General features: G+C 40.1%; 3 protein-coding genes across 10 annotated transcripts in view; 1 reads left to right on the top strand and 2 right to left on the bottom strand.

The window, feature by feature from the left end:
- The window catches only part of MRPL22 (mitochondrial ribosomal protein L22), a 44,904-nt gene extending 38,403 nt beyond the window's left edge, over positions 1–6,501 (bottom strand). Inside the window, exons 1-2 of one of the 4 annotated variants that reach the window (XM_081233779.1) lie at positions 6,405–6,501; positions 6,288–6,330 (exon numbers count right to left, since the gene is read on the bottom strand). In XM_081233779.1, coding sequence (XP_081089905.1) covers positions 6,288–6,330; positions 6,405–6,432 — 71 coding nt within the window. In that variant the 5' untranslated portion in view covers positions 6,433–6,501. Of the gene's footprint in view, positions 1–3,940; positions 4,015–6,287; positions 6,331–6,404 lie in introns of those variants that run through there. The other 3 variants (XM_081233778.1, XM_081233780.1, XM_081233781.1) reach the window with 3 other exon arrangements.
- A 1,582-nt stretch (positions 6,502–8,083) lies between these two features.
- GEMIN5 (gem nuclear organelle associated protein 5) overlaps positions 8,084–23,892 on the top strand; it is a 42,465-nt gene continuing 26,656 nt past the window's right edge. For 3 of the 5 annotated variants that reach the window (XM_081233769.1, XM_081233767.1, XM_081233766.1), the window contains exons 1-10: positions 8,084–8,313; positions 9,124–9,284; positions 10,007–10,188; positions 13,280–13,431; positions 13,641–13,760; positions 15,173–15,305; positions 16,328–16,493; positions 17,360–17,572; positions 18,802–18,887; positions 22,658–22,740. In XM_081233769.1, the coding sequence (XP_081089895.1) occupies positions 8,148–8,313; positions 9,124–9,284; positions 10,007–10,188; positions 13,280–13,431; positions 13,641–13,760; positions 15,173–15,305; positions 16,328–16,493; positions 17,360–17,572; positions 18,802–18,887; positions 22,658–22,740 (1,462 nt within the window). In that variant the 5' untranslated portion in view covers positions 8,084–8,147. The remainder of the gene's footprint in view (positions 8,314–9,123; positions 9,285–10,006; positions 10,189–13,279; positions 13,432–13,640; positions 13,761–15,172; positions 15,306–16,327; positions 16,494–17,359; positions 17,573–18,801; positions 18,888–22,657; positions 22,741–23,892) is intronic. The other 2 variants (XM_081233770.1, XM_081233768.1) reach the window with 1 other exon arrangement.
- Positions 13,422–23,892, bottom strand: part of CNOT8 (CCR4-NOT transcription complex subunit 8) — a 58,843-nt gene continuing 48,372 nt past the window's right edge. Inside the window, exon 7 of the mRNA XM_081233777.1 lies at positions 13,422–13,468. Within this exon, the coding sequence (XP_081089903.1) occupies positions 13,463–13,468 (6 nt within the window). The 3' untranslated portion in view covers positions 13,422–13,462. The remainder of the gene's footprint in view (positions 13,469–23,892) is intronic.

Genomic DNA, 23,892 nt, shown 5'->3' with positions numbered 1-23,892 from the left:
CACCTGGTTGGAAAATGAGGAAAACTGAAGAATATACATCCCATCTAAAGAGTGGTACACTCTTCTGCTCTAGAAAATTGTTGCCATGCTTTGCAATGCAAAATAGAATCTAGAAACCTAGATTTTCATGAGCAAGCTACTACTTTTTAAACACTGATTAAAAAAGAAGGTTTTAAACACAATATAACATACAGACAAAACATATCTGTAGGCTTGATTCATCAGACAGATCTCCAATCTGTAACCTCTCGGGGTAAGCGAGCACAGCCCCAAAGCGGCTAGCCGCATAGCACAGGGAGATCAGCTCGGTGCTTTGTGACCACCTGGAGGGGTGGGATAGGGAGGGCGGGAGGGAGGGAGACCCAAGAGGGAAGAGGTATGGGAACATATGTATATGTATAGCTGATTCACTTTGTTATAAAGCAGAAACTAACACACCATTGTGGGGCAATTATACTCCAATAAATATGTAAAAAAGTAAAAAATAAAAAATAAAATAATGTCAAGAAAAAAAAAGTTTCATTCTTCCCTGCCCCCATGTTACTCTTCTTTTTCATGATATAGCACATATTTATTCATTTGTTTTTATTTTTATTTATACTTATATACTTTGGGGAGTTTGGCCCACTATAGAGGGGATGAGAACAAATTTAAAAAGTCACAATTCTCAGTAGAACAATTTTTAAAAAGAATCTGAGAATAAATTAGGAAGTTTATAAATATATTCTTGTTCAACTTCCTAGTTCACAGATCTAACACCTTCCCTCAGAAAAGCTAGTGGAAGCCTCTGGTGTCAATAATCATGTGAAAATAAGGCATTAAATCTTTCATATCACTACTGTATCATTCAGAGCAATAACAGTCATATTCTAGTGAGTAACTAACTGCATGGGTATATAGAGCTTCTAAAGCCCTCATTTTGTCCTAAGGAATACTTAAAAGAATTTGTATAATCAGCATATAAACTATTCTATTACATAAAGCTGGAAATCTGTACCTATACTTAATTTGCCGTAAGGGTTCCTTCTTGGCACTGGAGTGGAAAAACCTGAATCTCATTTCTGGCAATCTCTCAGACTACAACTTGCATCTGTTCAGGCTGACTGATGGTTCAACTTACACTTACTGACCAAGTAATAAGGATAGGGTACTACAGGTACTATTCTAGGTGATGGGAATGCAAAGAGACATAAAACCTATTTCCAGCCCTCAAGTGACTTAAAATTCAGTTAGAGAGATAAAGGATTAACCATAATGTGCAACAGGCTTAAAATGTCAGAAGAAGTCACAGGAGGGCTGGGGTAATCAGGATGGCTTTAAGGAGTTGGGACTTGAGCTGAGTGTTGAACAAAGTATGGACTTCCACATTCAGAAACCTGGTAAAAGAGCACTCCAGGTTAAAGGCATAGCAAAAGTAAAGGTGTGATTTACAGGGCATCTTTCTGAAAAAAAAGACCTGAAGATGATACAATAGACCTCTTTTGAAAGAGAATATAGTGGGCTGAATGGTGGCCCCAAAGATATGTGTACATCCTTACTCCCAGAATCTGTGAATAATACATTCTATAGAAAAGGAGGTAATTAAGTTAGGGATCTTGAGAGGAGGAGCTTATCCTGGATTATCTTGTTTGGCCCTAAATGCAATTCTGTTTTTCTTAATGAGAAAGATGCAGAAAAAGTTTTGAAGCAGAAAAAAGGAGGGAAAGGTGAGGTAAAGACAGAGAGAAGCCAGAAGAGGCAAGGAATGGATTCTCCCCTATAGCCTCCAGAGGGAGTACAGCCCTACTGACACCTTGATTTTGGATTTCTGGCCTCCAGAACTGTGGGAGAATAAATTTCATTTGTTTTAAGTCACCCAGTTTGGGGTAATTTCTTACGGCAGCCCTAAGAAACTAATACAGAAACCTTTCATATCCATGAGTTAGACTTGAAGGAGATACAAACTCTAACTGAAAGAAGAGTCTTGAGAGTGCTTTCAAAGGAATAAAGTGTCACATAAACAAGAGACTCACTAAACAAACAAATATTACGGAATTGAAAATGTCCATCTATAAGGTCTCCTTGTTTTAGCGCATGGCCATTTTAGGGCTTATTGTCAAGCCTCAATAATGGTCAATTTTTCTTTTTTCAAAAGTAAATGTCAGGGAACTTGCCTGGTGGTGCAGTGGTTAAAAATCTGCCTGCCAATGCAGGGGACACAGGTTCGATCCCTGGCCCAGGAAGATCCCACAAGCCACAGAGCAACTAAGCCCGTGTGCCACAACTACTGAGGCCGTGCTCTAGAGCCCACAAGCCACAACTACTGAGCCCACACGCCACAACTACTGAAGCCCGCGCGCCTAGAGCCTGTGCTCCACAACAAGAGAAGCCACAGCAATGAGAAGCCTGCACACCGCAACAAAGAGTAGCCCCTGCTCGCCACAACTAGAGAAAGCCCGCGCACAGCAACGAAGACCCAGTGCAGCCAAAAATAAACTAAAAAAAAAAAAAAGTAAATATCAGGGAATTCCTTGGCGGTACAGTGTTTAGGACTCTATGCTTCCACTGCAGGGAGCACAGGTTCAGTTTCTGGTCGGGAATCTAAGATCCCGCAAGCCACACAGCACAGTCCACCCCCCTCAAAAAAAAAAAAAAAAAGTAAATGTCAGCATACACTTGATTTCTATTTGAATCCTTTTAACTAAAACATAAAAATAAAAGATCATTAAATCATACCATTTTGATCATGGTTTGTAGTTCTTGGGGACTGTTGTCACTTTTAGGAAATACAACCTGAAGTGATGAGGAGTAAAGTACCATAACGTGTACAATTCACTTTCAAATGATTCAGGGAAAAAAGCATGTATATTTATAGAGTTATGTTTACAACTGATGACATTGTAATCTTTCAACTTTCCTGCAGGACTGACATTTTTCAAAATATATTGAGGAAAATATTTCACCCATTAACACAAGGGTCACTGCCTGACACATTTTCCAACATACTTTACACCACTAATCATTATTGTGTAGTTACGTTTATTATTGTGTATCATTATTGTCCTTTTGTTTAGTTATGATGTCCCAGTGCAAAGATTCCTATACTAGGGATTATGAAATTACAAGCCAAACTATGAATGGGATATGCATTTTTCTGGGAACATTTCTTGTGGCTTTTGTCATACTCTCAAAGAGGTCTGTGACTCAAATTTAAGAACCACTGTCCTAAAGGGCAAGGAATCACAAGCCCTCAGATCATAGGGTAAGATCTATTTAGGAGAGCACAAATCAGCGGGGCTGTCAAATCTGCTGGCCATAGCAATCAGAACACTGAAAGCATGGATGCATAAAAACAAGAGATAATTACTACCCCTTACACTGGAAAAGTCTCTTAAGAGTGACTCAACTGAATAGGCTAATGTATATTTCAGTTTCTTATCTTCCTGCCAATTATTCTACAAAAGTAGGGCTGATAGATGAAATATGTAATTTCATCTAAGAGTGTTGAGTAACTACTGATTGGTTCCAGCATTAAATCTGATTCCTCTCAAACAACTTCACAGCAATATCATCCCCAGTCAAAACACCTCCACAGTGCCAGGCGTTAAAATAGACATTTTACGTATTAGTCTCTTAGTTCTCACAACCACCCTTGAAGTTAAATATTATCCTCATTTTTTGATATGAGGAAACTGAGCCTCACAGAAGTTAAGCAAATGGCCCAAGACCACAATACTTGTCCCTGACAGAGACCTGAAATCCAGCTCTATCACCTGAAGCCCAGTATTTATTCAAATATATCACACTGTTCTCATCATTTATCCACCAAACTGCTGATTCATGACATTTCCAACTTGGTTTTTCTTGTGGAGAATTTTAACCTATGTACAGCTTAGTAACCAGTGCCTTCAAACTTTTAAACCACCAAAATATACTCTTCACTCTTTAAACTCAAACTCACCTCTTCCAGAAAGACTCCTCCGAAGAACCCCTTCAGGGCTCATGACTCAGGCTCTCCCAGGATATGATACAGCACTATTTTAAGCCAGAGAATTTTTTGTTTAGATCCTAGGTTTGCCATGTAACCTTCAGCAAGTCACAAAAATTCCCAAATGCATGCATCAGTAAAATGGGAGACTTGAAATTCAAAGGTTGGAAATTGTCAGTCTGCTACCAAATATAGCCTGCAGAAAAGTTTTATTTGGTCAGCAGCATTTTTAAAATCTAATTCAATGCCTTTACAGGAGGAACGCACTCTATGACTGCCACAGGCCCTACCATTCTCTTTTTACAAAGACCACTTCTGCTAGTTCATTCATTTCTATTACCTGTCTGGCAATTGGTATGTAATTAAGTTTCCAACCACTGACTTAGATATCTCTAAAATTTTACACGGTCATCATAAGCATTAGTTATGCCTTTTCTACTTAGTTTTCATGTGGTCATTTCCCCACTAGAAAGTTCAGAATGGGGACTTGTAAAATTATATAACTTCAAAACTAGAAAGAGCCTCCAAGACTACCTAGCAAAATCCAACCCTCTTGTATTACACAGATGACAAGACTGAAGCCAAGCTGCTTTAGTTACTTGCTCAGAGCTTCCCAATACAAGTCAGTGTGGGACAATTTAAATCAACAAAAATCAACAAAATATTCACTTTGTGCAAGACCCTATACTGGAGCTACAAAAAGAAACAAGAAGTGTCCCTAACTGTCCAGGATACACAAGGTAGCAAAGGACACAGACACATATACATGAAGCCATTATTTAAGGAACACATACTAAAGGAAAGGAGAAATTGATTTCTTTCATTTTTAGTGAGATCATGAAGGGGAAACAGTTAAAGAGGGGTCTGAATAATGAGGACTGCTGTTACTGACAGAAAGTGAGAGAAAAGTATGAAAAACCAAGAAACAAGTAAAGGCACAGCATCCTCAGAAAAAGTAAGTAAATCAGCATGGCTGGGGGTAGAGTGATAGAAGATAATCTACGAAAGCAGTGAAGACAAATCCTAAGTGCCAGTACTTCCTACTTTCTTCTTTAGCCCACCTCTTCCTCCCTCGAGCCGAGAATCTAGATATAATGGGAACTCAATAGTAGTTCATAATGATAAAAACACTAATGGCAGCTAAGATTTTGGGCGGGATTATTATACACCATGCACTGTACAAAACACTTCATAAGCATTATCTCATTTAATCCTGATTAAAAATCTATGAGGTAGTACTAATTTTCCTCTCATATCATAGAAGATAACTGAAGCTTAGAAAGAATAAGTAACTTTTCCAAAATCGCAGTTAAAATGTGGACTCACACTCAACTTATCTGTCTCCAAAGTCTATGGACTAAACCAAAATTAATGTTAACAAATACATCGATCAGAAAATTTACAATCAGATTGTCAACCTCCAAAGAGCCACAGCTGTACTCCAGAAGAAGAACAATGAGAAGGGAGCAGAGAAAGCCTCTTGCCAGTACTGACTTCAGCTGCATTCCCTAACCTTAAAGAACGCTTTGTCCTGAGGTCAAAGAATGCTCTAAAAATATAGTATAAGGCTTCAAAATTCCTGTAACTGAGGGACCTTGGGCAACTTACTTTACTTTGAGGGCTTCAATTTCCTTGTCTGAAAAAATGCGTAGAGCAGTACCTACACTACGTAGGATGCTGTGAGAAAGAGATAAGGCGTACAAAGATTTTAACACAATGTCAGGCACGATGTAAACCGCACCTGGCTACAATACAGTCCCTGCCCACATAAGCAAATAATTACAGAGATAACTAGAAAAGTACGCTCCCAGTTTGGGTGGGAGAATCTAACCATATCCAAAAAGATTAGAAAAGAGTGTTCAAAAAAGACATTTAGGGCTTCCCTGGTGGCGCAGTGGTTGAGAGTCCGCCTGCCGATGCAGGGGACACGGGTTCGTGCCCCGGTCTGGGAGGATCCCGCATGCCGCAGAGCGGCTGGGCCCGTGAGCCATGGCTGCTGAGCCTGCGCGTCCGGAGCCTGTGCTCTGCAAGGGGAGAGGCCACAACAGTGAGAGGCCCACCTACCGCAAAAAAAAAAAAAAAAAAAAAAAAAAAAAAAAAAAAAAAAGACATTTACTACGTCCCTTCGGTCATAGATAATCCTGATACCCGCAGGGCTATGCAGTACGGCGGTGAAAACACAGGGTGGCAAAGCAGAGACTGGCTGTCTCGTTCGCTAGCCTCAGAGCCTAAAGCAGAGCCTGGCACTTAGGCTCTAAGTAACTGAGACTAGTAAGACTAAGGCTTGGACCCTTCCCCAACTCCGAGGCGAAAGACTTACCCCAAGGCCAGCTTCCCCCTCAGATTCTGCATCCATAACGCACCTGCAATATCAACACACGCCGTCAATTCAGACGCCCACCTCACTCCCTTCCTCCACCCACCAAGAAATCCTTACCCAAATGATCCAGTATTGCCGCCGCCATCTTCCTCCCGCCCTCTACGGAAGCCTCCGAGTTCAGAGGCCGTGTGGGCAAAACGCATGCGCAATTCTCCGGATTTAACCCCCCCCTCTCTTATCGCGAGACCGAGCCGCAACTGACACGCGAGGTGTTGTCATGGAGACCCGTGAACACGCGGCCGGCGCTTAAGGTGTGGTCTGATCAGCCTTGCTTGGGAATGAATTACTTAACAAAGGTCAAAGACTAGTGAGTTTCCGAAAATTCGTCGGGATCCAGAAAAACTGCGAAGCCTCACCTCACAAATGGTCTGAAAGGATTAGGAAAACAGAGACCGTGAACCAAGCCAACTAACCTGGGAGGGCTTCCGTTTTCTTAAAAGAACTAAGTATCCCTACGGCACAGGCTTGTGAAGATCACTAGAGATTGTGTGAAAGCTCTTTTAAAGAACAAACATACAAACTACTATGTATAAAATGAATAAGCTACAAGGATATTTTGTACAACACAGGAAATATAGCCAATATTTTATAATAACTTTAAATGGAGTATAATCTTTAAATATTGTGAATCACTATGTTATACACCTGAAACTAATATTGCAAATCAACTATACTTCAATAAATAAAAATAAAGAACAAACAGTTCAAATACAAAGTATGATGCTAATCTCCAGGTTGACCTCCAAGAGATAAGTTAATAATCAGCAGGCACTTGCTACCATATATGGCCAGCAGGCATTTCACGAAATCTCACGTATTCCTCACAGCAATCCAACTAGACCTGTATTATCAGGTCTTCAACTGAGAAAAAAGATTTAGGATAGGTTAACGTCTCTCAGATAATACCTGGCAAATACAGTGGTCAATCTAGGGTTGGGTGCCTCCAAAGTTAGTGCTCCTACCCACATCCGAATAAGTAAATATATCTATCTATATCTATCTATATCTATATATCTCTATCTATCTATCTATCTATATATATATCTTTTCATTAGCGTAGATAGCTCAGGTTTCGTTTGCTACATATGCAAGAGTTCCTGGTATCCAATGCAAACCAATACGGAGTAGAAGAGTGTAAGCGCAGAAACTGAGCATTTTAGGACGTTTGAGTTGGAAGGAAATTTTGGCTCTTTTTCCTCCACAGCACTTAACACATACAGCCCCTTCATAGAGTTGGCACTTAATCAGATCAAAAGAGAGTCACTCTATTCTGCTGCTTCTTGGGTATCAAAAACCAGAGCCAGAATTTCCACCCAGTTGCAGAAATTTCTGATTCGAACTTTTATCTTTTTGTTAATTGGCTTCTTGTAGATTCGTTTAAAGCATCTCCAGAGCTACCAAGGCGCCCCGGCGGCACATAGCTTTTAAAATATATTTGATAGGATAGGGTTGAACAGGTCCAGAGAATAAACCAGCAGTGCCGGGAGGTGACTCCATCATTCTAACCTATTAATTAACCTTCCTTGCTGTAGCAAGTGAGAATACCTAACCAGCAGCACCAGACCCTCCCGCCGCAGGCGGCATTGGTGGGGCAAAGAGCCGCCCGCGGGGCCCAGCCTTTCCCAGCCCCGAGGCCGCAGGAGCGGCGCGCGCAGTGAGACCTGGACCTCCGCGCGCGCCGTAGCGGCGGCCCCAAGAGGCGGGGCTCTAAATTAACCACGCCCCATTCCCGTCTCCGGCGTAGGGCTACGAACTGTCTGCCTCAGAGCTTTTTTCCCTCGTCCCCGGTTGCTCGTGATCATGGGACAGGAACCGCGCACGCTGCCGCCCTCCCCTAACTGGTACTGCTCCCGATGCAGCGATGCCGTGCCCGGGGGCCTCTTCGGCTTCGCGGCGCGGACCTCTGTCTTCCTTGTCCGCGTGGGCCCGGGAGCGGACGTGATCCCAGGGACGTCCCCATTTCGAGGTAATTCCCCACCTCTTGGCCCCAGCCTTCCTGCACTAATTGCGTTCCCCGGGGGCGCCGAGTGGGCGTGTCCAATCACCCCCCTCTCTATAGATGGGGAAACAGACTCGGGCAGGGAGGAGGGTCCGCTCACAGTCATCTAAACTGAGTCGTGTCCGGGTCTCCAAGGTTGGCTGTACACCAAGCTGCGGCTGAGTGGTCCCGCCTCCTGGCGCTCTCACGTGGATCCGCTGGCTTACTGAAGAGTTATCCATGTGTCTCGCCAGGCATTTGTAACACCTAGCCCTTCCTCCCCAACCCAGTGCGTGCGGGCCCCCTGAGAGCCTTCCTGGGGTTGGGGGCTGCCTACAGCTCCAGGTCCTAAGAGAGAGCCTGCAAATATATGATACTCATTTCTGTAAGATGAATGACTTGAGCCGGATGCTTTCAGGCTCCAAACTAGGTTTTGATTATGCCTTGGGATATGGCATGCCAGATATTTATTCTTTTCCAAATGACTTCTGGCCAGATCTAAATAGGAATCCCTTTTACATTCTTCACTTGAGCTGCTCCTCAGCCTAAGAACTAGGCACATCAAGTGATATGAATGGTATTTTATAGTTGAGAAGACTGAGACCCAAGAAGATAAAAAGACTTGTCTGAAGTCAGGTGGCAGAGCCAATACCAGCACTTGGGGTTTCTGATTGTGAGTCCCTGGAAATTTTTGTTATTCCATGGGATAAGTGAGGCCCCAATCACCATCTAACAACAGAAGGACTCTGCCAGGAATCCTAGGTAGCATTTTAATCTGGAGTCTGGTTTTGCTTGAAGTCATAGGGGAGTTGGTGGGACACACCGAAAGGGTGTCTGGCTTCACGTTTTGTCATCACCCGGGTCAATACAACCTGTGCGCCACCAGCTCCGATGACGGGACTGTGAAAATCTGGGATGTAGAGACAAAAACAGTTGTGACGGAACATGCGCTCCATCAGGTACCATGACTTGCTGGTTTCTCAGACCATTATTATTTATCTGTACCAGAGTTCTCTTTCTTCAAGTATAGTTTTGCTAGCTCATCTGTGCAAGGTAACTTTTATAATTGTGTTTGTTCATTAGATTAGAAGCTCTATATTGTAAGGTACCTCAAAACTTTTTTGGAAGAAGATGCATATAAATCAGAGGTCAGCAAACTGCACTGCTGCCTGCTTTTGCGAATTCTTTCATTGGAATACAATCACAGTCATTCATTTAAGTACTGTCTACAATTTTAAGTATTGGCTGCTTGCACACTACCGTGGCAGAGTTGAGTAGTTACAACAGAGACAGTATGGCCCACACAATCTGAAATATTTACTCTCTGGCACTTTACCATGAAAAAGACTCCTGATATAAACTGTAAGTGAATGAAACTTCTTTCCAAACTAGATGATTAATTGATATACCTGCCTAGAGAATGTAGGAAAGGACTCAGTTAATCTTAGTAAGAACTTTGCATTAATCTATCGAAGGAAGAAATTTTTTAAATGGCTCTTTGATCCCCAGTAGCCTAAATTCTCCTATCATTTGGTTATAATGTAGTTTTGCTCTACAAGTGGTCCTAACAGTATTTATTAAGTACCTATAATGTGCCTAGCATTATACAGGTTAAAAACTAAGTAAAAAAAGTTCAGCATTGACAAATGAAAAGCAAAGATATCTTTGTTTTGTTTTAAAGCATACAATATCAGCACTGCATTGGTCTCCTCTAGTAAAGGATTTACTAGTATCTGGAGATGAAAAAGGAGTAGTTTTCTGTTACTGGCTTAATAGAAATGACAGCCAGCACCTCTTTATAGAACCCAGGACAATTTTCTGTCTTACTTGCTCACCTCATCATGAAGATTTAGTAGCCATTGGGTAAGTACTGTGCCATCTGCATTGATGATCTATTTTTGTTTATGATCTTACTTTGCATTTTCTTTACCTTCTCCTGTCCCTTTATTCCTCAGAGGAAACCATTTACAGGTATTAACCACTCTCCCTTCACCCCTGCTATCATTTATTCTTGTGACCTCTGGGTCCTCACTGTCTCTCCCATTCTATTTTTGTTTCCTTGGTTTCCATGATACTGTACTTTACTCATTCTTCATATCTGATTTCTTCAGTCAACCTCCAAATGTCAGAAATGTCCTCTTTCTTCTTTTTTTCCTCCATACTTACCCTTGGTTATAACATATACTCCCAAAGTGTCAAATGACTCAGCTCTGTCTCTGGTCCTTAGCTCTCCCACTCAACTGGGAAAGCAATCTGGCATTAGGATCTGTCTCCCCAGTGATCACCAAGGTTGTTTCACATGAGCTGCCTGAGAGCACAATCCCCTCTCCTTCACCACTCCATTTACTTCTCTCCCAAAGATGTTCATTCTCTCTAGTTTGAAGACTAGACATAAGCACAAGCATGTAGGAGGAGAAAGTTCAACTGGAGTGGATTCAAGAGACTGGGAGGTGAGGTAAATACATATGGAGACAACGTTTCCACAGTTGGTTGTGACAACGTGCATATAGACATGAAGCCAGAGGAGATGTATGGGGGTCAAGGGAGTATTAAATGGAAGATAACAAAGGCATGTTTTTATGCTGATGCTGAGGCAGAAAAGGGGGAGCCTGTGGCAGGGGTGAACAGTGAAGAATACATGAGTGATAATGGGAGGTCAAGAGGAAACTGGATCCAGACCACAAGTAGAAAGAACAGCTGAGAATGTGGAAATAGGTGCAAGTAGGTTCACAGATCTTGTTGGAAGAGGAGGGTGTTTCATTCTGATGGCTGCTGATATTCTTAGTGAGGCAGAAAGAGGTGGAGAAGAAGTCAAAGAGGTGGAGTCAAGTTCAGGGTGGGGAAGGAGCTGGATGCAGGAAGAGGGTATGAAAACAGTCATCTCAGAGAAGAGGAAAATGAACTTACTGAGAGAAACTGCAGGTCCTGTGGTCCTGGTTGAGTGCCAAGTCAAGGATTGTGGTCATGAATTTTAAGTAAACTACTCAAACTGGTTGAGAAAGGAAATGGTTGGATTCAACCAGGTTTGGAGTTTTGTGGAGTAAATACCCCTGAGAGAAAGGGGGAACAAAGGAGATAAGGGTGTTTTTTTTTTTTTATTTTTTATTTATTTTTTTTTTTTTATTTTTTTTTGCAATATGCGGGCCTCTCACTGCTGCAGGCTCTCCCGTTGCGGAGCACAGGCTCCAGACGCGCAGGCCCAGCGGCCATGGCTCACGGGCCCAGCCGCTCCGCGGCATGTGGGATCTTCCCGGACGGGGGCACGAACCCGTGTCCCCTGCATCGGCAGGCGGACTCTCAACCACTGCACCACCAGGGAAGCCCAAGGGTGTTTTTTTAAGGAGTGAATATAATGATGGATCATGAAATCTGCACTGCATGGGGAGAAGGACAGGAAGACAGGTGTGGGTGAGTTAACAGTGAAAATGGAAAGGGTCTGTGATCGGAGGTCTCCATGAAATGGGAGCATTGTCTTGGTGGGAGTATAAGAGAGGGAGCAGAAAGGGTAGTAGGCAGGGGTCAGAGAAGCGTGAATCAAACTGACCTTGAAAGATAAGCAGGAATTCACAAGAAGAGTCTTTCAGGTGGAAGACAATCAAACAGGATTGAATCAGAATTTGTTTTTAGAGGTTCTTCAAAACAGTCCCTGAAGTCTTGACTGAAATTGCAAAACAGGTTGATCACATGACTATTAGGTTATATATCTTGATGGTTTTCAAAGTCTGTGTCTTCAAAGATTTGATATATTCTATGATTTCATGTTTTTTAAATAAAGCTGTAATGGGGAAATTTTTTTTTAATAAAAGGAGAAAAATAAATAAAGCTGTAATGGTATTTTTCCCTGTAGGACTGTCTAGTGTATAGGAAATGTAAACAGGTATGTCCACTTTGGAGAGCAATTTTGCACTTTCTAGTAAAGCGAAAATGTGTATATCTTAACATCCTATTACTAGGCATCAAACCTGAAGCTTGCTTAAGTGTGTATAAAATTATTAATAGCATTTTTTGTTTGTAATAGTAGAAAAAAATGGAAGCCCTTCAAAAGGAAAATGAGTAACTAAACTTATGGTATATTCACACGGTGGAGTACTATGCAATAGTATAAACGACTGACCAGGAACTAGAGTTACACGTGTCAACATGAATGACTCACAAAAAGAATGAGTGAAAAAAGCAAGCTACAGAAAAACAGACAACATGATACCATTTATATGAGTTTCTAAATGTACAAAGTAATTCTGTATCTTATTTAGGAATATATACAAAGAAAGGCTAGGACTAATGTAACACAAAATTTAGGAATAGCAGTTTACCTCTGGGAAAGAAAGAGAGAGAGGTTTGATTGGGGTGGGATGTACAGAGGACTTCAACTGTATAGGTCATATTTTTTTTCTTAAGCTAGAGAGTAGATATTTCTTGTGTCTGAAATACTTCATCATTAAAAAAAAAACAAAAAACGATTACAAAAAATTTCTGAGTTTCTTCTGAATTCAAAAACTGACAGCCTTGGAATATCCAGATCTATAAGTTAGAATTCTGAAGCTTTTGTTAGAAAAGTAAGATCATTTGTAAAAGGAAGGAGGTATTTTTAGTTTATTAGGACAAATTCATTTCCAATTAGGGAAATTGCTGGACCCCTGTCAGAACTATTCTTCTATAAGTTCCCCTTGAGCACAGGCATGGTCCACTGTTTGAGCTTCGTGCCAGGCAATGTGTATAGTATAACTTAATGCCAGCAGTTTGGCATGGGGGAGGGTTTTTTTAAAAACTGGAAAACATGAAATAAGTACTTTGGAATAAGGACAGAGCAAGATTATTTCTTGCTCTTTTTCCTTCCCCCTACCCCAAATGCACTTAACTTTTAGAAATGCACAATAACTCCTAAGCCTAAATGTTTCCTAGAATGACAGTCTGTCTTCATTTTTCGGTAATATTTCTAACTCTTGTTTTTTAGCTACAAGGATGGCATAGTGGTTATAATTGACATCAGCAAGAAAGGAGAAGTTATACACAGGCTTCGAGGCCACGATGATGAGATCCACTCCATAGCCTGGTGCCCCCTGCCTGGTGAAGATTGTTTATTCATAAATCAAGAGGAAAATTCAGGTAGAGATGATTTAAGAGGGTTCAGTACTCTTTAGACCTAAAGAACAAAGTGGGTAGAATAGTATAATTTGAATTATGTTTAAAACTAGATTTTACAGATCAAATCTATGAAAACGTAACTAAGTTTCAGGAACCCTTGCAAACTAATTTTTCTTTGATAAGTGCATGTTTAATGCAAATTAAAAACAAAATTACCATCTCTACCCTAGAAGAACTTGAAATCCCCAATGGGAAAGTTATAGCACAAACTCCAGTAAAAAAAGGCTGCTACTTAGCTACTGGAAGCAAAGATCAGACCATTCGTATCTGGAGCTGCTCTAGAGGCCGAGGTAAGACTGACATTTAACGTTTCCGTTGTGGTATAACCTATTATCAATCCAGTAGAAGTAGAAGCTTATTATTTCTTGTTATCCTCAGTGTGTGTCATCTGTCAGAAAGCAGTTCTTTACTTTTCTATCCAGAAAGTTTTAGCCTGGGCTAGAGCTCTCTGCACTCTGAACATCTGGCTTTGGTGTTGGCAATGAGGTTTTCTACTGCATTCACAGAAAGATCACTGTTTGGCCTGGAGGGCAAGATGTTTATTATGAGAATGGGAATACCTGAACTTGGCAAGGCCTGGATCAAAGGAATGGAAAAGATCTCTAGAGCTAGAGCTTTTAATGCACAAATGCAGAATTAATAATATATACCTAATATAGAAGTACCTGTTTAAATGTAAAAGCTCACTTTACCCAAATTACAGAGACCCTCAGTCATATAGCTTTCCCAAGCTTCTCTTCGAACAGAACTTTTACCTTAAGTTTATATTGAACAGATTGAGAGGAACTCCAGGCAGAATGAATTCTACCTTTACAGTAAAAATCTAGCTTTTCTCTTTACAGCAGTCTTCTTTCTCCAATTTATGTAAAACCATGGAAGTTTTTTCATCTTTGTCCAAATGCATTAGTACACGTAAAGCAAGTAGCACAGTGCTTGGCACATAGTTAGGGTTCAGTTAGTGGTAACTAGTCGTATAATTTTGGAAAGCAGAATTTTTTAAGGTTTGTGGACTGCTTTTGGACACACTTTGGCTGATACTCCCTAGCGGGGACAACATCGGGCTAGGAATCCCTCCAAAAGGGTAATCTCTGAACTTACAGATGTCTAATACAATGGTATTCAATTCTGGTCATGCAGCAGAATCAGCTGGAGGTGCCTAGACCCCACCTCAAATCTGCTGAATCAGAATCTCTAGGGGTAGAGCCCTGGCATATGTAGTTTTAGAAGCGCCAGTGGTAGTTCTCATACACAGTAGGGACTAAGAACATCTGGTCAGTAGCATGTCAGGAGTGGAGAACTTACCACCACAGCTGTCAAATTTGTCCCCTTTGTTGGATTTCTTGCCAACTAGAAGATGGAGTCCTACTCTCTGTGCTTCCTACCCTCTGTCCTTCCAACTCTGAAGAATCTTGGGTTGTGTTACCACCTGGGTTCTCCATCCCAGTTGGAACCTCATTTTCCCAGACACACCATATTCTTAATGTTTAAGTTGCCAAGACAGCCTGTAAGAGCTTGTTTGACCAGAATTTGCTAGACTAGTATTAACCACTATATGCGTAAATTTCCATGAGAAAATGAGGTCTGAATTCTAAGCAACCAAACTAACAAACTTTGAAACATGAACTGTATTGTGAACTGCTGGTGGCTTCATGCATGTACTTTCATTGTCTTGACTGTCCATGGACCTTCTTTTAATCTGCAGTGGTGATGACTTTGAAATTGCCCTTTCTGAAGAGAAGAGGAGGGGGTATAGACCCAACTGTTAAAGAGCGCCTTTGGTTGACACTCCATTGGCCCAAGGGTCAGCCAACACAGCTGGTATCCAGCTGTTTTGGGTAAGTCTTTTTGGTCATGCTCTCTGACATATTTTGTTCTCTCTAGCCTCAGGAATTCCTAGGCCTTTCTTTCTAGACACAGAAGATGGAGAAAGCAGTGACTAAGGTTTATATTATAATGGGCCATTTGTAATGGAAGAATCATGGAACTAATACCTGTGCTGTCTAATAAGAGTTGTGGTGCTTAAGTGTGGACTCTGAAGTCAGGCGGAACTGAATTTCAGAATCAGTCTGTTACTTACCGGCTGTTCATAAGCAAGACCCTTCACTTTTCTGAGCTTCAGTGACTTCACAGGAAAAAAGGGGAGGATGTAAGTGTTTCCTCTCTCTTAGGATGAATATGGCCATTCACTAAGCAAAATTTATTGAGCACCAGATTCTAGTTGCTTGAGATGATAAGTGAATTTAACAGACAAGTTCCCTGCTTTTAAATGAGGTAATACAGGCAAAGCATATAGAAATACCCCAAAGTGTTAGTCACGACCCAACTACCGCCACTGCTCCAAAAGAGACATACTATGTCTTAAAGCCTTTGTGGCTCTGCAAATTATGGTGGCATTTTATAATTAAAGCTTTTAGGAAAAATCTGTTCAAAAGGTAGTCCAGTACAATTGTATGATTCAAAAAGAATTAAAGGATACAGTAAAGCTCCCTTTTTTTTTTTTAATGTTTCGGCCACACCACACAGCTTGCGGGATCTCAGTTTCCCAACCAGGGACTGAACCTGGACCGCTGCAGTGAAAGCACCAAGTCCTAACGACTAGACCACCAGGGAACTCCAAAGCTCCCTCTCCACCTCTGTCTTCGCTACTTGGTTCCCCTTCCCATAGGCAGTGACTTTTTTTGTTTTTGTGTGTGTTTTTCCAGAGGTATTTTGTGCCTATTTCAGAATATGTAATTTTTATCTCCTTTAAGGAACAATGAACAGAAATTATTTTGCAGCTGAGGGCCCACACTCTCTGGCCCAAAATCACTTGTTTTCAGATTGCTCATGAAAGAGAATACTTGTTTTTCCTTCACAGAGGCGAACTGCTACTATGGGATCTCACTCAGTCTTGGAAACGGAAATATACCCTCTTTAGTGCTTCATCAGAAGGGCAGAATCATTCAAGGATTGTGTTTAATTTATGTCCTCTACAAACTGAAGATGACAAACAGCTGCTGCTTTCCACATCAATGGACAGAGATGTAAGAACAGCTTATTTTGCATTCAGCACTGTACAGCAGTGATTGAGGACTTGCATGGGATTAGAGAGCTTTTTCAAACCATACATCATTTCTCACACCTCACCTTGCCCCCGCGTTCCAATTTCAGAGTTACTGTTACTGACTGGCATTAAATACATTAGCAGCAGAAAAGTAGGGGAAAGCTGAGAAACCACCAAATGCCTTTTTGTTAAAGCAGGTACAACAAGGAAGAGTAGATGTGTCCATGGAAGGCTGTGCGAGATCATCAAGCCTTAGCTTTCAAATACCCTTGTCTATAGTTTAGGTAGCAGAGCCATCTCCTCTTGGCACAGTCTCTGTAAGAGACAATTGGCTTTACTTGAGACACCTTTCTGTTTTACAATAAGCTAGGCTTGTTTGACCATTCTCTTCCAAGTCACTGTTAAACAAGTGACAATTAAAAACTCAGCACTCCTCTTCCACTGGCTATGATAAAATATTTTGCTTTTGAAGATAATGATTCTGATTCTTCCACTGTCCTGAGGCCACCTGTATCTTTTTTTTTTTTTGAGTTTGCCAAATGAGACAATTACCAATGCTGTAATACAGTGATACAGTAGAGTGGAAAAGCCGCTGAACTCTGGGAAATAGGAAGCCTGGGTTCTAGTTAACTGTGCTTTTGATTCACTTGGCATCTTAGGGAATAAATGTATTCTAAGATCCCTCTGAGCTCTACAATTTATAACTGATTTATTTTTCTCATTCCTACTGGAATAGTTAAGTTACATTATCCTGATGTACTCTGAGCCCATCCTATTTGAAGTGTTGATTCTTTTTCCTGTTTCTCTGACCTTCTTTATAAAGACCCTAACCCTTAATCTTTTCAGGTAAAATGTTGGGACATGGCCACCCTGGAGTGCTGCTGGACCCTGCCTTCCCTTGGTGGGTTTGCCTACAGTCTGGCTTTCTCTCCTGTAGACACAGGCTGTTTGGCGATAGGCGCTGGTGATGGCATGATCCGTATATGGAATACATTCTCCATAAAGAACAACTATGATGTGAAAATTTTTTGGCAGGGTGTCAAGTCCAAGGTTACAGCGGTAAGGAAGCTTTCTTTGAGCTTGCCACGAACTTTTTTCAAATAACTAATTCTCTTTTAGAGAGTACCTATTCATAGAAATGAACTCTATTGGGAATTCAGACTTCTTCAAGGGTATTTTCGATGCAATTTGAAAGTGGAACAGCAGAAGGACTCTCTCTGACCAAACCCATTACATACCTCCTAATTCCGAAATTTGGCTTTGTTTGTAAAATTAAGGTTTTGTTCAAGTCACACTATTTTCTAATAGTAAGAAATCAGAAATAACCTGGATGTACATTCATAGGAGATACATTAAATTATAACCACATGGGGAATAGTATTAAACTATTAAAAGTGATAATGTAGATGTTTCTTTGATATGGGAAAATGTTAATGATTAATGAAAAATGCAAATTACAAAACATGGAATGCAGATTACAAAACAGTATGTATAATTTTTTTGTTTTTCTTCAAAGTGATATCTTTGTTGTGGCTATTTAGTCTAAAAGCAATAAAGGTTTGTGGTTCAAAACGAAAACCACAGTACAGAAGTGTAGGAAGCAAAAAATGTTTCCTACCCCACCCTTGACTCCATTCTCCCACTTCCATCATCCAGAGAACCACTGTTGACAGTTTGTGACTTATCTTTCCAAGCTTTGTTAATGATGAATAGAATCATATTTTCTAAATTGTTCTGGAATCTTTTATTCCCCACTCAACAATGTATCATGCATATCATTTAAATGTTTGAACCTATTTTTGTTTTTTCAATTATATATAAAGTTCATCCACAAAAAATGTCTAGAAAGATACAGAATTGGCAATGGGGTGTTTTGGATGGTGAGATTACAGGTGACTTTTACTTTGTTGTTTTTTTTTTTTTTTTTTTTTTTTTGCGATACGCGGGCCTCTCACTGTTGTGGCCTCTCCCGTTGCGGAGCACAGGCTCCGGACGCGCAGGCTCAGCGGCCATGGCTCACGGGCTCAGCCGCTCCGCGGCATGTGGGATCTTCCCGGACCGGGGCACGAACCCGTGTCCCCTGCATCGGCAGGCGGACTCTCAACCACTGCACCACCAGGGAAGCCCTACTTTGTTTTTAATACTTCTTTGTTTCTCTCTTTTAAATAGTGAGAATTTGTTACTTTTAAAATTAGAAGACAGAAAGAACAAGAATGTTTTCCAACTGAACACTTGAAGTATAACCTAAGGATTCCCTTAACACTGCCCCTTTCCTCATTTTTTTGTAGCTGTGCTGGCACCCAACCAAGGAAGGCTGCTTAGCTTTTGGAACTGATGATGGAAAAGTGGGATTGTATGACACCTACTCCAACAAGTAAGAAATAGATGATTCCTATTTAGCCCATTGACCAAATTGTCAGTGAGTTAATTTTGAGTTCATAAACCTGGATGTATATCATAATAGGGCTGGGAAGCATCTTTAAGATTCTGACTCTGAGATTAGGCTTAGAAGTCAGAATTTTATTTAAAAAATCTTTTTCAGGTGATGGTGGTTCAGCCCATCTGACCTGTGGGAACCACTAAAATAAACCATTTGCTTTTGTTTTCCCTCAACATTTTTTTACAAAAGTTTTCAGACATGAAAGAATGTTAAAAGCCGAGAACAAAGAACATCTCTGTACCTTCCATCTTGATTTACCAGTTGTTAACATTTTGCCATACTTGCTTTATTTGTCTACACTTAACAAAAATTAACAGTAATCTATAATATGAGCTAATATCCAGTGCATATACAAATTTCCTCATTTGAGCCAAAAACATTTTCCCTAGTGGTTTTTTTTTCAAACTTTTTTCAATCCGGGATCACACATTGTATTTTGTTAGGTCTCTTTAGTCTCTTATTCTAGAATAATCCCCCACTTCTTTCCATAACATTGCCTTTTCAATTTGAAGATTCCAGATAAGTTGTTTTGTAGCATATTCTGCATTTTGGACTTGTTAAATCTTTGTGGTGACTTGTAACTCATTTCACTATTCCCTGTATTTCCTATGAACTGTCTAGAGCTGCACTGTCCATTACAGTAGTCTTTAGTCACAGGTGGCTACTGAGATGTGCTGAGTGTAAAACATACTCGAGAGTTCAAAGGCTTAGTCCCCAGAAAAGAATGTAAAATGCCTCAGCAATTATTTATTTTCATTATATTTTAAAAGATAATACTTTTTATATACTGAGCTAAATAAAATACATTCTTAAAATTGAATTTCACTTGTTTCTTTTACTTCTGTTAACTTGGCTACTAGAAAGCTTTGATTTGCAGATGTGGCTCACAGTATAAATCTACTGGGCACAGCTATTCTAGATGCTTGATTAGATTCCAGACTTGCACTGTTCAGTTTGGTAGCCACTGGTCATGTGTGACTATTTATAGTTAAACTAATTAAAAATAAATAAAATTAGAACTTGAGTTCTTAGTTGCATGAGCCACACTTCCAGTGCTCGAGGGCCATATTTGGCTAAGGGCTACTTTATTGGACAAGCACTGTTCTAAGCCAGGGATTAGAGAATTATGGCCCATGAGTTAAGAATAGTTTTATCTTTTGAAATAAATGAAAAAGAATCAAAAGAATATTTCACAATGTATGAAAAGTAAATAAAATTCAGATTTCTCTGTCCATAAGTAAAGTTTTGTTAGAGCCCAACCACGCTCTTTTTTTTTCTTTTCTTGGCCGCATTGGGTCTTTGTTGCTGCGCGTGGGGTTTCTCTAGTTGCGGCAAGCGGGGGCTCCTCTTCATTGCGGTGCGTGGGCTTCTCTTGTTGCGGAGCACGGGCTCTAGGCACGCAGGCTTCAGTAGTTGTGGCACACGGACTCAGTAGTTGTGGCTCGCGGGCTCTAGAGTGCAGGTTCAGTAGTTGTGGCGCACGGGCTTAGTTGCTCCGCAGCATGTGGGATCTTCCTGGACCAGGGCTCAAACCCATGTCCCCTGCCTTGGCAGGAGGATTCTTAACCACTGCGCCACCTGGGAAGCCACACACTCATTTTTTTTACCTCTTGTCTGAGGCTGCTTTCATGCTACCACAGCAGAATGGACGAGTTGTGACAGATACTGCATGTTTCACAAAGCCTGAAGCACTGACTACCTGGCCCTTTACAGAAAAAGTTTGCCGAAAGATCATTTGCATCTAAGTGAGAATCATTCATTATACTGTGCAGCTAACCTTTTTATATGCCAGTTTTTTTGGTACTTATGTATAACTGAATACACGTTAACTATTTTTCTTCATTTCTAACTTTTTTTTAAACAGGCTACACTATTTCAAAGAAGTATTTAATAAAATAAAACTATATATCAATTTAAATAGGTTTGTGTCATCACAAAACTGCTGACTAATTCTGGTAAATTACTATCATTTGGTTATTATAAGCTGAATATCCAAACTGATACCAGCAAAGGTATGTAGTAGGAGGAAGGATGTTGCTGTAGATACATTGTTAATATTGAGCCAGAAATGCTTATTCTACTTCTTTCAGCCAAAGAAAAATTGGTTCATTGTCTAGAGTGATAATGATAAATGTGTCAGATACATGGAAATAAAGAAGTCAACAGCTAAGTTAGTTCAGTCATAGGTTCTAGAATCCTGGAATTCTAAAATCATACAAAGAATACAGTATATGTTAAAGGTAATAACCGCACTGCCCTGTCCTGACACATCACATATCATTAATCACCATAGCAACCTTCAAAAATACCCTGAAGAGCAACATTTCTTTAAAAAAAAAAAAAAAATCAAAACCTCAAAAAGAACTACCATATGATCCAGCAGTTCCACTCCTGGGTATATATCCAAAAAAAACAAAAACACTAATTCGAAAAGATACATGCACCCCGGTGTTCATAGCAGCATTATTTACAACTGCCTAGATAGGGAAGCAACCTAAGTGTCTATCAACAGATGAAAGGACAAAAAAGTTATGTGTACACACACACACACACACACACTGGAATAACTAAGCAGCCATAAAAAATAATGAAATTTTGCCATTTGAAGCAACATGGATGGGTGTGGAGGGCATTATGTGAAGTGAAGTAAGTCAGACAGAGAAAGACAAATACTGTATGCTATCACTTATATGTGGAATCTAAAAAATACAACAAACTAGTGAATATAACAAAAAGAAGCAGACTCACAGATATGGAGAACAAACTAGTGGTTGGGGTGGGGTGGACTATAGGGTGGGGGAGTGGGAAGTACAAACTATTGGGTATAAGAGAGGCTCAAGGATGTACTGTACAACATGGGGAATAGAGCCAGTATTTTGTTAATAATTAAATGGAAAGTAACCTTTAAAAACTGTAAAACAAATTTAAATTTTTTAATTAAATAAATAAATGCATTTTTAGGTAGAAAAGATGGAAGAAATGAACGTTTGTGAAGAATAAAAGTATTAATCCAAGAAAAAAAAACTTTAAAATCTATCTACTCTAAAATCTTGGGAATTCCCTGGCAGTCCAGTGGTTAGGACTCCGAGCTTCCACCACAGGGGGCACGGGTTCAATCCCTGGTTCAGAACCAAGATCCCGAAAGCCAAAAGGCACGGCCAAAAAAATAAAATGAAATAAAATCTTGTCTTAGTTTAAGAATGTGATGTTAACGACAGGGTAAGCCAAAAATGACTTCCAGTCTTTTACTTGAATATAAGGTGGATACATTTGAATGGTGATAATATATGCTTAGCAGTAACCTTAGTTCTGGGCTTAACAGTTTGCATTTTCTGTCTTGTCCTGTTTTTCTCTAGTTGTGATAGCCTTTACACTGGTATATAACTACAGTAACATTAGAATATTTGACAGAGAAGGGGAGAATGACCCCAAACTGGCCAGTTGGGGAGGTTAATAACATTTTTTTATTGGGTGAAGTATGTTCGGGACTTAATTATTTTGTTAGTAGCTATCATTACATGGTATATTATTTAAGTGTTTGCTTGTTTACAGTCAGTTATTTGGAGAAGGGTACTGTTAAATTATTTTTCTTTAATATCAGCAACTAAGTTTATATAACAGGCAACTTTTTGAAAAAGATGGTCTGTTTTCCACTATATCTTTTTGTTTTAAGTCTTTCTGTTTGTAATCCCCCTTCCCCCCAGGCCTCCACAGATTTCTAGCACATATCACAAGAAGACTGTATACTCATTAGCCTGGGGGCCACCAGTACCCTCCATGGCACCCGGTAAGTGTGACTCATTCTGTAACAAACGTGAGAGTATTCTCTTTCTTTCAACTTAATCCTAGGATGTGCAACCTGGAAAGAGTCATAAATATTCTAGTGCAGTGATTACTTAAGCAAGCTGCTATGTCCCCAGGGGTCCATGAGGGCAGTTTTAACAGGTGACAAATTAGAAAGCATTCACCCAGAATAAGCCTCTCCAAACTCCAAACTAAAGCATATTTGGTCTCTTTGAGCTGAATTTTTTCATTGTGAATATAGTTATCTCATGCTGGGTCCTGATACCTAGTCTAATGATCTTCACCAAAATTTGCTATCACCTTTTAATTTTATCAGAATTATAATGTTGGGAATTCCCTGGCGGTCCAGTGGTTAGGATTCCGTGCTCTTACTGCCAAGGGCCCAGGTTCAATCCCTGGTCCAAGAACTAAGATACCACAGGCCATGCAGTGTGGCCAAAAAATAAATAAAGTAAGATAAGCAATTTATTAAAAAAAACAAAATTTTTTTAAAAAAAGAATTATAATGTTAATGATCATCTGTTTTCACCTACAGTTAAAGCAAACTTAGAATTTCTCAAATGATCTCTTGTTGCCTTTGACTGTATTCTGACCCTTTTCCTTTTCTAACCCCTCAGCCTTATCTTTCTCTTTCGTATGCCTACAGTGGTAGGTCTTGCAGAATTTTAAAAATGAGTGTGTTCAGCAAAAGTCTTTGGTAATCTTTTCTTCACCATATATAATGGAACATCTGTAAATTTCCATAATAATGTAAACGTTTACAGTATAAATCATCAGAACTCAAGCAGCATTGCAATGGTAGTTCATCCATTCATTCATTCAACAAATGTTGATCCTTGATTTGTGCCAAGCATAGTTCTAACAGTGGTGAAAATAAAACTTGCCCTTACAGAAACCCACCAGAACCACTGTTTGCTTCTTAAAAATCAACAGGATGATTGCTGTAACACCAAAGAAATCTTTGCTTTGAGTACATAGCAAGTCCTGCAGCTCCATATATTTAAATGCCCAAAGAGTACTTGTTTCAGTAAGAGAAGGTAGATTCCCCAAAACTTTGAAAACATGTTTTCTGATCCCAGCTTTGGCACCCCTACTATTTTGAGTGGCAGAAGAATGTTTAAAGCAAAGATGTTGT

The sequence above is a fragment of the Mesoplodon bidens genome (assembly GCF_964165515.1).
Source record: "Mesoplodon bidens genome assembly, chromosome: 4".
Classification (NCBI taxonomy): Eukaryota; Metazoa; Chordata; class Mammalia; order Artiodactyla; family Ziphiidae; genus Mesoplodon; species Mesoplodon bidens.
Note: the sequence above shows the minus strand (reverse complement) of the source record. Positions and strands in the feature narration are given on the sequence as shown.